The 15,428-nt window shown below is 41.7% G+C and overlaps 1 protein-coding gene across 4 annotated transcripts in view; it reads left to right on the top strand.

Moving 5' to 3' along the window:
* Positions 1-15,428, top strand: part of LOC308104677 (KAT8 regulatory NSL complex subunit 1-like) — a 42,433-nt gene that overhangs the window by 11,911 nt on the left and 15,094 nt on the right. For 3 of the 4 annotated variants that reach the window (XM_080455149.1, XM_080455148.1, XM_080455147.1), the window contains 4 exons: positions 11,979-12,120; positions 12,306-12,389; positions 14,498-14,607; positions 15,004-15,145. In XM_080455149.1, the coding sequence (XP_080311275.1) occupies positions 11,979-12,120; positions 12,306-12,389; positions 14,498-14,607; positions 15,004-15,145 (478 nt within the window). The remainder of the gene's footprint in view (positions 1-11,978; positions 12,121-12,305; positions 12,390-14,497; positions 14,608-15,003; positions 15,146-15,428) is intronic. The other variant, XM_080455150.1, reaches the window with a different exon arrangement.

Below are 15,428 nucleotides of genomic sequence, written 5' to 3'. Positions count from 1 at the left end.
TATTCTATTAAAGCCCCGTTTTCACAGAGCCAAAGTGCAGGAAGTATAGTGGAAATTTAGAAAATTGTCATGTGAAAACGGCCACTGATCTTGTGTAGCAGAAGTTTTGGCATTCAAAATTTTACTGCAAGCTACCAAGTAATTTTTCCGAAAAGTCTCACAAGATCCAGCACTTGATTCTTAACTTTTACTAGTCTGGAATATGGATATTAAAACTTGTGTTGGTTGTGTTTATATCACCATGCAGTCAATCAATTCGATTTGAAATATGAGTTCGCTCGTGGCTCGCTGCCCGACGCGTGTTGCGAGTACCCGTTACAGTGGAGGACGGCCCGGGCGGGTTTAGCCTGCAGCGGCATGATTTATTTAGTCTGAATTTTAAAGACTGATCTTAGCTTAGTCCTGAAAAGAATATCCTATGGAAGAAGATGTATGTTTTATAATTCTTCATTGTCTGAACACATTTTGGTCAGTGAGAGAGGTGCATGTCGTCTCATCTGTTCACTGACAGGCCACAGTCACGTTAGGGTTATAGTAACCCGACACTGCGCGTATTACAGCCGAATGTATACTTCGTCGCACAACGGGGTCGTGCACCGAAAATAGCAGAACTACAAGCGCACAATGCGTCTCGTACGCGACGCCAACGCATTGTGAGCTTGTAGATCTGCCATTTTCGACCCGCGACCAGCTGTACGTCGAAGTATTACTTGAGCTAACGACTAGAAAGCTGTTCTCACATTCATTTGCTTTTCTAGCGTGAATATTTCGTCAATCTGTGTTTTTTTTTTGTTTGCTACCGATGGTCGATAGGAATATTTTGACATATCACACAACCTTAATTCAAGATATGTCTTGAGATTTTATGCTAGAAACAGATCTGCCAACTCCACTCCACCTGTTAACCCCTGCGTCCCCATGATAATGAATGATTGAGAGAAAAAAGAATGAGAAAACAGCTTGCTCATCCTCTGTTCTTTCAATGGCTTAAAGTTACAATCTCGCGTGCTTACAGTCACCTCGCGCGCAAGTATAAAGTACTATAATAGAAAATAAACAAACGGTCACTTATCAGGCAATACCAGAACTTTTGCTGACAAAGAGGGCATGTTAAAACGGCCTCTCCCATTGCCATTCCAGCAAGTTATGCAAATTATTTTTGCTGGAAAAATTCTGGCCCTGTAGTGTCATGGTCGTTTAGTCCACCTGAATCTGTGGCTTTCTGGGCATTGTCAGGACTAGGAGACGGCATCCTGTCAAACATAGCATCATTTTATATTACACTACGCTCATATGTGAGCCGCTGCCTCTCGTGCAGGAAATGACATTTCCACAGGTGGCGTGTTGAGCAATGTTATGAAGTGCTTGTATGTCAGTTTGCAGGCAGCTGTGTTTTTCTAAACGGTGGAGGGTGGAGCATGACTATGTCATTGTTGCTTCCCATGCAGTGGAGCTGAGGAGGTTAATATTGCAAAACCAGAATAGAGTTGCAAATTTGAATGCCATTCTTTTCAATGGAGGTCAAATTTTAAATGTTTTTTATTTATTTTGTAAGTTAATTCGCTTTGATGGTGCAGTATCTCATTCCTCAGTTTTTGTTCAGGTGCATTTAAAACTGCACGTATGAAGTATGAAATCCAAAATTTTTACAGCATCGTCTAAATCAGGAAACATTTATTTAAACACCTGGCATTGGAAATCCCTACACAGAGGAAAGAGAAACAAGAAATTCATGTAGGTCTGTGACAAACTATTTACTCGAAGGCATAATGAACATTGCTGATGTTTCGATATTAGTGGTGTAAAACAACATTTAATTTAATGCTGCTGTGATCTGTGTATATTGTCTTAAACAGAATTGAAAGCCTGTTATGTATTTTGTTTTGTCAGTCCCACAGTTGAAAACCATTGGGAACTGGTTGTTGGTTACCAACCCTACACAGAGGTGGGATTTGATATCCTTGTGAACAAGGCCTTCTTTCAGAAAGGCAGGGTGTGTAGATAACCATAATATCTCATCTTCAACAGCTGACGTTTCTGTCTCAGTCACCAATTAACGGCTTACAGGGCTCGGCAGGCAACAAGGAAGACAATTTAATGTCGTCTTCACGTAGCAGCACTTCAATTATTCAAGTCAGCCGTTGTGGAAAACACCTATTTGGGGCTGCACATTTAACTGGCGCTGTATTACGTACCAGTAATCTTCTCACCCTGGCCTATACCGTAGACATGGTTTCCCGTAACCCAGAGGATTGGTGGTCAGCCAACATCTGTTGCCATGCTCATGCTGCAGGGCCACTCTGTTCCAGCCAGGATGCCTGTGTGTGTGTGTGGATGTGACATCCGTAATCGCATCTAGCAGGGCATGGGGTGGTGGTAGCTGATGTCTGGATTTCCCATACCTTACACAGAAAAAGACTTCAAATTGGAGACGCTTTGTGGAAGCATTGTAATGGTTCTTTTTTTTAGGCACGGTGGGGGGGGGGGGGGTGTACAGATTTGAGAACAGAGAGAGGCAGAGCACAGCCTTTGGTTTCTTAGGCAACAATAACGCATCAGGAAATGACAGATCTTACATAAGTGCTTGTAGATGGGCAAGGCATCAAACTAGGGATGTCAGTGGTTAGCAAAAAGTTAAATCTGAAGATGCTTAACGGCTTATTGGTTAATTTGTATTTTTCGTTAAAGAAAAGACATGCTCCACATTTGTTTTTTGGCTAAATAATGGAGATGTCTTCACTCTGGGAGGCGCAATAACCTAGTAGGATACAGAGTAACCCTGTATTTACAGTCAACCCAATCTCACACAACACAGTGAAATAGCACGGATTGACATTCCGTACATAGACTACCGGTACTAGAAAACCCGAAAACCTGTGCATAGGAGCCGCGAATCCCCTCCATTGACTTTGTTACGTTTTGGACCATGTTGGAGGCGTGCAGTCTCCAGCGAACTGGAGCCACGTGAAGCACCACCGAGCAAGCTAAAGCAAGCGAGTTGCCGTGCTGAACGTTGCGACGTTTGCTTGAGCCTACTCGGCGCCGTCTGAGTTATATACCGATAGGCACAGAATTGTAAATCATGTTGTGGGGACTGCTCTGCTTCTGGGTTGCAACCTGTATTATTTCACTGTGGGATTCGCGGCTCATATGCACGGCTTTTCTAGTCGTCTATTTACGGAATTTTCATTCTGTGCTATTTCACCGTGTTCTGTGAGGTCAAGCTGTTACAGTAGTTCTAACGCTGCCAGGAGATGAGAGCGTGCGAGAATACGACAGCTACTTGATAAAGCTAAAAGTGTCGTAAAATGAAACGCACGATGAGTAGCTCAGTTTGGTATTGTTTCTCATAGGAAGCATGTAAGAACATTATTCACTATATTGGTATTCAGATTAATTCCAAGGTATGGTCGTTTGTTTAAATGAATTCTTATTGCTGTTATTACAAAAATAGGCTATATTCAGCGTACTTTATACATCACGTCTGTAATTTTTTGATATAGGTTAGATTGACTCTTGACTGCATTTTGTTTTACAGCTGTCTGAGTGTCGAGCTAATCTTCTGTGTTTCTCTTCTACTTCTGTGGCCAGTAGGCCACAGAATTACCATCACTTTTTATCTCTGCCATGCCGGAACGGCCGAGGGCGGGGAATCCGAGGATTATGTTTTCGCTCTGTGAGTTTGTCTGTGAGCAGCTAATCTTGTACTCCAAATTTTTCAAATCTGTCCTATGGTGGTGCTATAACAGGCCACTTCACATTTTGGCCTGTCACATTTTGGCCTATAACATTTGAACTGTAGGTCATACAATCAAAATGTTTTCCCTGGATTCTTAGGATCATGACACAACTTCCATGTGGCCCACACCCATTTTCTGAATTGAATCGCTGGTGCACATAAGACAAACATATCCATTGTCTAATAAGTTTTAGAATATAGTTGAATTGCCTCACATGTGTTGTTTGTTACATTTAGTTTGATCAGGTAAAGTGTTAGGATACAGCACACACACAAACTTCTAGATCTGTAAACTGACATGCATGTCGATGTGATGCGTTGCTTGCTTGTAGATCTGCAAGGTCTCAGATTGTCATTTACAGGCAACATGGAGTCTCAGTCTTAAAGGAATAGTACTGTATCAGTGCTACCAGTGGAAAAGTCGGTGTAGAGTCCTGCGCCAAGCATATCTGATCTTAAATGACGACTGATTGATTTGATAGGTTCAGTTTCTGCCATATTGCTTTTACCTGTCCTAGCTTCAAATAAGTAAAGTTGACCTTAATTGAAATCAAAGGGACGGGGATTTCTCTCTGACCTGGCCTCTAGGCAGCCTCACAGACTTGAAAGGGAATTCTCAAATCCAGCTGAAACAGTGTAGGCATGGGACGATATACGATGTTATTGTTTATCGTGATAAAAAACGTCTGCGACAACTATCGCAGGGTACTGTAATTATCACGAAAATAAATAAAGTAGGGATGGGTCATAATAATCGGATATTCGAATAATCGTATTTAGGATAAAAATCTAATAAAAAAAGATACATTTATTTTTATAAAAATAAAAATCTGTTGCAATGGCTATATTGCCATCCAAACCCTGCCCATAGTAACTACATTTTAGAGCAGTGTTAGGCAAGAAGTGGCCCGCCAGTGATGATATCTGGCCCGGCAAGTAATTTAGTGAATAGTTTACAATATGTGACAGTCTTAACATATAGGCTAGTAGTGATACTCAAAGTGGGGTCTGGGGACCCCCAGAGGTCCTTGAAGGGCTTCAAGGGGGTCACCAGCTAAATTACTGATTGTTTGGAACTAATGTGACCCTTAAAGGCCTGTACTACAAGAATGTACAAAGGGACTCTTGTAGTTAGAGTGTACAAGAATGTACACATTTGTACACTCAGTTATGGGGGTCCATGACCTAAATTTGCATATCAAACTGGGGTTCCTTCAATGTAAAAAGTTTGAGAACCCCTGGGCTATAATGTCCAAATAGAAAATCTACCCCCACCTGATGAATTCCTTTATCCATGTTCAGAGTGAATAACAGGCAGCTGTTTCATACAGTTTCTCTCCATATCTAAGAGACCTTGAGCTCCTATACTATGAAAGAGCTTATTTATCTCTATTCGAAAGGAGCTCTATCTGTCTCCAGATGTTCTTTTAGAACTTTTAATGAACTTAATATCCCCTTTGTACAACATTTCAAGGATGAGGCCATCACAAACTGATACCCCACGCATTTCTATCTGCACCTGTAACATTTGATTACACACGCGGTTCTATCAGTATGCATTTATAACACAAATCTTTATTACATTTTATAGCAACAGCATTTGCATAAGATGGTCAGTCAAAGTTCCAGTTCTTAAATTAACCATTGATTATGTTCTGGCCCACCATCTAATGACTTGGTCTTGTCTTTTAGGATTTTAGAAATACATCCTCTCCTTCATTCTACCGTTTTTAAGAGCCAGGGACATACGTTATCTTGTTTGCACTACAATGTAAGTTTGTGGATATGCTGAGTTGAACGCTCGTGTTATGCAGCAAAAATAGCCGACCTACAAACTCCATGGTCTGAGCATTCGTGAGCTTGTAGATCGTCTCTTTTTGGTGCGTGACACGTCGCGCAACCAATCGTTCATTTAGAAATGCCATCACCTTACGTTACCACTACAAATATGGGTATTAATGTCAGAAATATGTTCGTTCTGTACTACGAGCAAAGGAAGGAGTATAATCGCTATGCAAATAAATGTCAGTAGTTTATAATGGCATGATTATTTATTATATATTTTGTTTCACAAGACATGGCACAAAGTTGAGATACAGTGGCATCACAAACATGCAGACCATTTCATGATTCGTGAACATGTTAAATCACAGCACCTTTTCATCCAAGCATATATAACGGGTAACAAGCGACACTCAGTTCTCACACATGTTTATGCAAGGGGCAAAGTGATGTGTAAGAATTCGGATTTAAGGTCAATAGGCTTTATTTATACTGTGTTTTACAAGCTGTGCAGATTAAGACACAATTTAGGCTATTATTAAGCCTACTTTTTATTTGTCATGTTGAATATTGCAGTTTGACAGGAGCCAAAATAAATTCCATTCTGATCATTTTTCATTTTGAGTTGGGTATGTGAGTTAACCTGATTACTATCGGTTGCAAAACTATCCCTCATTTCCATCCCTACTAAACAGTCTGGAATGGTGATATTGCAGGAGTAGATGACTAAATGATGCCAGGTTGTCAGACTTCATCCAGAGGTCAAGACCCTAGAGAATGTGTTACCTTTCTGGTATTTTCTCTCTCTTTTTAACCAGCGTGTTCAAATGCCTTATGATTGTATGAATCAGGGTAACTGGGTTGGCAGAGACTACGGCGTGCCTTTCATGCTTATGCCTCAGCATTACGTTGCAGACTTTTTTTTCTCCTTTCTTTTTTTCCCCCCTCTCCACATTTCCTTTGTATGTGTATATAGGTCTGTGTGTATGGGTTTTTATTCTGTTTGACACATCTGGATGTGTTTAGCTCAGTTCCTCAGCATGAACCCACAGGCGTTACATAACCCCATCTTTTATGTAATGACTGCTGCAGCTCTGGCTGAATTTGACCCTCTAGTTTTCCCTGCCCCACTCCCTCACGGTATGACTTGTTCCAGAGGCTGACGCTTCTGTCTTCCACTTCCTTGTGTGATAAGGACTTCGACCGTCCGTCTTGTGAAACATCAGTTAACCTTCATGGCATAGTTGAACGAACCTGCATAATCATTTCATCTTTGCCCTCAAATTGTTCCCATGCTTTGACCTCAGCAAAACCCTTGACTCTTGAGGAGAAAAACACATAATTGAAGCGACGGCTGTCGCTCTTTTGTAATTCCTCTTGTAGTCTGTAATAAGCATGACTCAACGCCTGCACAATATATGAAGTGGAATCAGAAAGTGATTATTGTTTTTTTGTATTTGGTGGTTTAAAAGGTTCAACATCTGCAGGCCTTTGTTCTTCCTTGCTTTTATTTGGGGGAGGGGGAAGACATCCCTTTGTCTTTTCCTCTCTGGATTGTTTACTTGAAGCTCTCTGAGAATCTCATGTTGAGAGTGGTTCATTAGGGGCTGTTATTCACCTGAGGGCAGTCATTCATCCATCCCAATATCTACCACTTGGTGTTGGGTACCAAAATTATAAATAGAATATTGGTTTCTAGACGTGGTAATAACCGGATGTATGTAGCCATCTGTCAGGGCCTGTCAGTGACTATGTCACGGATCAACAACACAGATATCCTGTGCATCTGTTAGAGCGACAGTGTAGCATGCGTGGACACAGTGTGTAGTCTTTTCACCACAAATGCATTTATTGCTCTGTGGTTTTATGTTTTCTCCTTGGTCAGCTTTCCCTTATTAAAATCAGTTTTGTCACATTACAGGTTTACGTCAGTGGGTGAAATTAGTTTTTGTGCAAGCTCCATCATTTTGTTGCTTTCAGGACACTTCTTGTAGTTGAAAAGAGCCATTTGTGTACCAAGCTCCAAACGGTTGTCCCCCTCTGTGATGAGTGCAGTTGTTTTCCTAAATAAGACTTACAGCAAGAAGCTCAAAATGTAAGCCTAGAAGGGAGCAGTAAGTAACATTTATTTGTTAAAATAAGTGTTAAATAGCTCTATATTCTGACAGCAATCATTGCTATTAGTGTTTTGTTAAGTAACAGGCCTCCTTGTCTCTCAGGCTCTTTAGTAAACAGAAAATGCATTTTCAGGTCGGGATGCCAACTTTATCCAATCAGAAGAGACCAATCATACAGGGTAAACAAGGGTGAAATTAGAAGTGATGAGACAAAGAAGTGAACAGACACAATTGGAGCTGGCCTGGAACACTATCAAATTGAAGCTGATAAATGGGCACACTCTCCTGATTGGCTGAAATTTGAACCTTTTTTTTGGGAACTGAAACAGGGAATCAATAATAACCGGAATCAGTAAGCAGAATCTGAATCAATAAAATCCTAATGCTCCCATCCTTACTACCACTACAGTTCAGTCATGGATTTACTAGTATTCAAATGTATTAAATAGTTTTCTTAACGACATGAATCCTTGCGTCTGTATTCTGAAGTGAACATTCCGGGGAAATAAGTGATCTACCAGCTCACAACGTGTCGTGACACATTTTGAGCTTGTAGATTGGCTAATTTTGGCAAAGACATTTTGTGTAGAGGGGAAAAGAAGGGGGCCTAGTATAGACCCCTGGGGGATCTACGGTCAACTAAGATATTAAATGGTTAATAAATGAAGTGAGATGTAAGTTGATGCATTGATCTCTGCACTTATTCAAGTGCCACATGCATAACGAAGCAGCGTCAGAAAGCTAGACATGCAGAGGATGCAGATTTGACCTATCAATATAACAATATTCAAATTCTCCTAAATGAAAATGAGGAAACATGGCTGGAAACCGAATACCAAACCACAGAATGTGATTTGTTTGATTTTCATTATTATTATTATTTGAGTGTGTTTACTAACCTAATGGTCACTCTGCTGTCCACCCATCAATGCTCCTATAATTCGACAAAGCTCTGTGCGGTGAGGCCAAAAACTCTTCTGCCCGGTTCTCCTCAGTGGCTGGAGCAATTGCTCTGCATTTGCACACAGACGTTGACCATTACCATGTGCACGGAACAACGAAGCCCGTTTTTCGCTTTCCCCAAATGTCAGCTGTTTATTAGCATTTTTGTGTTTGCTGGCTCCCGGGTTGCCAAATCATGTGCGCATATCCCCCCACGGGTATGGTCTAGTGTCACTTAAACTCAGCAATAGTGCATAGTTGTTCACCTGTCCATATCCCTAATGCTTTGTTATTGTTTGTCTGGCATTGAATCGTTTTAACATTCGCACCGGATGGATTCAAATAAACATAATTTGAATCGCGGGAAACACGCCATTGTTTTTCATGTTATGAACGTGGAATGTGTTTGATTGAATACTTTATTAACAGTTTGCAATTAGTACAGAGATACGATTTACGGATTTTTACCTTGTTAGATGAGTGACAGTTCGTGCTCACGTATACTACACACAGACAGACCCATGGCTCTGGCTACACATCGGCGTTTCAAAGACCATGTTATGTTATGAACGTGTGGAATGTGTTATGGCTTGTTTAGTTTGACGAGAGGCTAGCGTGACCATGTGCACTCAACGTGGACTACACACAGACCATATGGCTCTGGTACACACCATTGTTTCAAAGACCGTCAGTGTGCACTGTTTATAAATGGCAAGTGGTTGTTTTTCTTTGATTTCAATACAGATTTGTTGTTTACGGTGTCACAGCATTACTACATCCTGTTTCGGAATATTATAATTTCACTCATTGGGCATTTGGCCGAATAATTTTGGTGGCCGAATTTTTGGTGCATCCCTAATTCAAATAGCTGAATAGGCCTAGCTGTTGGTGACAATACATCACCAGTTAAAGTAACATGTATGACAAAGGTACACATTCTGTTTTAGTTTCCTGTTATCACAGAACTGCTTACAGGGACTGACGGAAAGGCTTCCAGGGACGTTTACTATGAGAACTCCTTTTTATTCAGGGTAGTAGATTTCCACTGGAAAGCTGGTCCTTGTATATCAGGTGTTGACTCGTTCAGCTCACTTGGCTTGCTTTCAACCCTAGGGGCCTGTTGGCTTTTTGTAGGAGTGCTGGGCTATGGCCATTGTTGATTTTAGCCAGGTTGGTATGGTATAGGAACGCCTGGTACTGCCGAACATATGTGCTGCGTCCAGAGAAGCGCCACAATGGGGAATGTGCTGACGAATGAAAAACTGAGGCCATAGGGACTGCTGCTGGTGCTTTGTGTATGGGAGTAAGGGGGTAGATAGTGTGCTGGCTATTGGGGGGTAATATGTGCTGGAGTCGGTGGGGGTGTCTGTGTGTGGGAGCTAGCCCCTTGTGTAAGGAGGGGGATTTCCCTGTGTTACTGTCGTCCACCATTCTGTTAACGTCACTGGACTCATAATGTTTGTCTTTTAGTCTCTTCCTGTGCAAATTCTTTTATACCCTTAAACCACACTCATGCTACTTTCAGTGAGCATTTTTCCTCACCACTACTGTGTCCCTTGTCTGTGACCTCTCCACCACATCATAGCCTCGTCAACAGGCCAATACTGGGTCCGGCATTTCTGTCCATGCCTCAGACAGCGATGTATTTAGGATACTTGCAAGCTCATGTGACCACCCCCTCCATATCACATGAATACATTTTCCTGTATAAAACCCCTGTACAGAGAAGGATCCCTCTATGGACAGGACACACTCAAATGAGATGCAGATGCATTGATCCAGTTGATTGTCAAGAGGCGTGACCAAGAAGGTTGCGACATCTGTTTGCATCCTCCCCCTATGTATGTTTGGCGAGACGAGCTTAGAGTCAGTTAAGGTTGGCATTACAGAAATACACCACACTGCGGGATCCAGTGTGCTTATACAGCAGTGTCCTTGAATTTGTGTTCCTGTGTGACTGAGGCAATGAGCTGAACAAGTCACTGAATAAGTGAGTGAATAGAAATGAAACTGAAGAAGAATGCATCACTGTGGTTTTCATGCAAGTAATGGCTCTTTAGTGCCTGGCTGCCGCCTGCAACAAAGCAGACCGTAAAAAATGCCCCTTCTGAGGCAGTAAGGCAGGATTCCTAGTTGGATTATTGGAGGCATCCCAGTGACTGTCATACTGCTCCAGTTTCTCCAGCCCCACCCCCACCTCCCTCGTTCAGAGCCCTGCGGCCTATAGATCGCTCTTAAAGCCAGTCTGCGGCTCTCTGGGCTGGCAGAGTCTTCCTGTCCCCTTTCTCCTCCCATTCTTCCCTTTGCTTCCTTCTTTCTTTCGCTCCATCCTCCTCTTGCAGCCCTTTTCACTTCCTCCATCCTGGTGGAGCTCTTGAAATTGAAAACAGAGAGAAGGGGAGGGAGGGTTGTGTGTGCAAGTTCTATCTTTGTCTGCCATCTGACTCATTATTTTCATTGTTCCTACGCGGCCAGTGCGGCCCCCTATTTTGATGAAATGGCGCCCTCTGCGGGCATAGCTCCACAGTGCATGAGCAGACATTTTCCTCTCCCGTCTGCCTTTGAAATGCCCATTCAGTGTGTTATACTGGTAAAATGGAGTGTTCTGCTCTAGCTGGGCTGTGTTCCTTGCCCTGTAAAATATCTGCCTAATGGAACCGATCTTATTTTGTAATCTGTGCGGTGGGTGCATAATGTACTGTTCTGTCGTAGTTTGTGATTTTATTAGCTTTCAGGCTGGCTGCAGTAGTGTCGTGTTTGCTGGACACTTTTCTTAGTCACTGACCTCTGCAGTCCGCCAGGGGAAATGCCTGGAGGCTTGCTGGCCAATACTTTGCCCCAAATAGACCGCTTTGACTGAATATCCAATCGTTTTGCGATTGATAATACGGTGTGAAAGATGGGGGTCTCTTGGTTTTAAAGATGGGTGCATCTATCATGTTTCATACTTTTGCAATTTCCAGTAGATCCCAGTCATCATACCGAAACACTACTGGATATTAATAGATTGTAATTAACACAGGATTTACTTTACTTTATTTGTAAAAAAAAAGCACTTTATATAAACTATTAATTCCATAAATATTAAAGTATTGAGAGGTCATAAGTGTCCTACTTGCATTTCCCCAGTCACCTACTTGGCTGTGGGATCTGATTGTTGATGCCATGACCAACACGGCTTCATACCAAACAAATGCATTAATGCAATTACTTCTTCCGTGTTTGATATGGAAGTACAGCACTGCTATGAAAAGTCAATACTTTTATTTCTATGGTTAATCTGACTTCATAATCTCAGCTCATATATGTCCGTTCACTTATTCAGTTCCATTGCAGACACAAAATCTGTTCACCCATTAACTGTGTGATTTTGTCCATTGTGTGTGTGTGTTGATCAGATGGAAGCGGGCGGAGAGCCGCTACACGGTGGAGAGAGCTGCCATCATAAGCCACTGGAACTGGCTCCAGGCCCACATCTCGGACCTGGAGTACCGCATCCGACAGCAGACGGACATCTACAGACAGATCCGTGCCAGCAAGGTCAGTGGCCTGAACCTGTCAACGTTTGTACGTTCAGCACAAGCAAGGAACCAGGGCAGAAATCAAAATGTTTTGAGGAGATTCATTTTTTGAGAATTGATCTGAATGTTTGTGGTCGGTTACGTATGCGGTGACTTCTGTCAGCGTGTGGATTAAAGTCTTAACCCAGGGTCTCTGTTCCACAGGGCTCAGTGGAGTTGGGCGGCATGGCCCCCAGCACATTGCCTACCGGTCCGCCAGAGATGAAGGCAGAGGCTCTAAACACTCGGGTAATACTTGGCGCCCATTAGAGGTGTCCCGAAAAACATTGAAGACCCCTCATATAATGGCAGATTTCAATCCTGTCAATTATTTGAATATATTTTATATCTTTTCAAGCAAACAAATTTTACTCAAATCTTTGTTTCTGGGGGTCCCTAAAACAAAATATTTTCAGATGGCGGTCCGCGGCCAAATATATGTACCGTTAGGATTTAAATACTGTTAGGATTTAGAAGACATTTGTAGAATCCCCAGAAGCAAAGATTTGAGTTACAAATGTTCGCTTTAAAAATATATATATTCAAAGATTTACAAAAATGTTCACGATTAAAAGAAAATAGCAGATCTACAAGCTCATAGTGCCGCACTATGAGCTTGTATATCTGCTATTTTTGAATAGCCAAAGAAATCTAAAAATGACACGGATGCTTTCCTGGTCTTAATGGGATAAGCATTCATATAGTGTTGTCATAATTCTACAAGCCTCACTACAACCGATTTGAAATTGGGGCAACTCTTAGCCGATTGTGGGGTTTAAAGTTCTGTCTGCATTGTAAATACCTTGCACTACCTAATCATTTTAGCTGATATTTTGTTCAGAAAAAAAAAAATGGGAACAGACCTGTGGTTATTGGGAGAGGCGAATTGGGCCCAAAATTGTCCCCAACGTATTGTCATCTGCACCCAACCTAAGCACAGAGATCAGGTTTAACCCCAGACTTTTTGTTTACCATACGGCCCTGCGTTAGCTCTCCTTTCTATTCATGGTTCACCGTGAAGGATTTTCATTACCATGTAGCCACGAAGCACTCAGTTTAATGCACATTAATGCTCTCAGGACTTTGCCTGCTGTTGTCCCTTCACAACTCATTTTGTGTTAAAACTAAAGATTTTCATTGAATGGTGAAATTAAAGTTACTACAAAGTGTTCTATTCGTACTGTGAACAAAGTGAAGGAAACTGTTGTATTTCTGGTCACTGCCTTAGTTTGTGCCTTAAGACAGTAGGTCACTGACATTTTTATTGTAAAGACTTGTATTGACTGTAAAGACATTGAATGCCCAGGTTGTAGACTTCCTTGTAGGCTTCCTCATTTGTTATCAGATTTCTGTACAGTGTACAGGGTGGTAATTGCTGTCAACGTCAAAGGTTTAGATCAGACTTGAATCAAGCGAAAGGGGTTTGCACTGTGCTCCATCTGAATGTAATTCATTAGAAGGTGTCTTATCTCTTTGTTTCACTCAGGATATATTTAGATATACCCCCTGCTGCTCTGTATTTCGGCTTGCTACTTATTGCTGAATCCGATTTTCATAGGATTTAGGGATTTAGATTTGTTTTAATGGCAGATACTACCTCATTAAACAAAGGCTGAATAAAACAAGTCTAATAACGAAGTGGCCTCCGTCCTTCTACAATGTCTGAAAAATAGGTGCCAGATTCAAACGTATAGCCCAAATTCGCCCATTTGAATCAAATCAAAAATGGTCTGGGCCTGTATCAGGGCTAGTCTGTTCTGTTACAGCAGTTATATATGTTTGTTACAAATACATATTATATATAAGTTTGTTACAAAAACATATATATATATATATATATATATATATATCTATATATATCTATATATATATATATATATACGATTGTTACAAAAGCATATTATATAGGCTGTGATTGGTCTACTTTTGTGTGAACATACAGACAAACCCTGTAGTAAAGATTTAAAGTATCCAACTTGTAAAGATGTGATGATGAGTAGAACCTGTTTGCTAAAACCTGTTTCTGGGCAGGAGGGGGGGGGGGGAATACTGTAGATGCTGTACGTGTGAAAATCATGTATGTTTTCTAATTTCTACAAAGCTTATACATGGAGGAGCCAAGCTGTTGATATCAAACTGTCTGATTGTGGCTCATTCTCGGATGCCTTATCTTCTTTTTACCGCTGAGAGAGAGATTTGCTCATATAAATACTGGGGCTGACAAAATTAGACCTTTCTTTGTGTGCTGTTGCTCTTTTCAAGCAGGCAGGTTTTTGTAATGTGCTGTTTGTCAGCCCACATTGTCACTGGTTGTCATTGGGTGTAGTCTAACCGGCAGGTCTTATCTCTTTGTCCAGGATGGTAGTTCAGAGCGTCTGGAGCACACAGTAACTGCCCACGTCACCACAACAGAGCTTGGCCCCTGGAGGGGTCAGAATGGCCGCCCAGTCAACGGTGTCCTCAACAGGTGACACTGTTAATGCTAAATTCTCTCAGCTGTTGCCAGAGTACGGTTTAAAAAGGGAATGGCTTTTAACGAATAGAAGGAAAGGATTTGTGCTTGTGTGATACCACGTATAGTTGCAGTTTTAGTTTTTGAGGTTTTTGATTTGTTTTCTGGGGGGGTTTCTTTCTTTTTTTTCTTGCCATTTTATTCTGTCCTGATGTGACATCTGAGTACAGTATACACGCATTGCACAATTGCTTGGCACAACGTATTTTAGTGACAGGTGCCCAGCGTTAGGTGAATTTCTTCTCCACTGAGAAGGTTATTGGAAGCATAATTCCTTGAACATCATTTTTTATTATGAGATTTTGAGACTGACAACTGCGGCTGAAACTGTCCTATTGGTTCTTCCATCAGAATGACAGAAAGCACTGACACCAAGCACCAACAACCCTCCGGCTACGACAGCACGTGTGTTGCTGCTCGCACACGACCTCTCATGGGCTGTCGACGGCGGCGCCTCATCCAGCCCAACACTGTGCCCAACCTCAACGGCAAGGTCAGTTGTGTGTGTGTGTGTGTGTGTGTGTGTGTGTTCATGCATGTGTTCTCTTGATCATACCTGAAATGAATGCATTGAGTTTGCCTCTCAATAAGTACAAAGTTCTGTACAGGGCTTCAAACAGGAAGTGATGGAGCATGTTGATTGGTTAATCACATGTTATTGGAAAATCACAAAGGCTGTGGTCAAATTGTCTTTTTATTTCTTCATTTGTTAGGATGGTTCCTAAAATGGTTAAATGTCTTGGACAGACATCAGCGGCAGCCATGATAAGACCTAG

The sequence above is a fragment of the Gymnoscopelus braueri genome (genome assembly GCF_963280865.1).
Source record: "Gymnoscopelus braueri genome assembly, chromosome: 17".
Taxonomy (NCBI): domain Eukaryota; kingdom Metazoa; phylum Chordata; class Actinopteri; order Myctophiformes; family Myctophidae; genus Gymnoscopelus; species Gymnoscopelus braueri.
The sequence above is the reverse complement of the archived record's forward strand: the minus strand, read 5'-3'. Positions and strand labels throughout refer to the sequence as shown.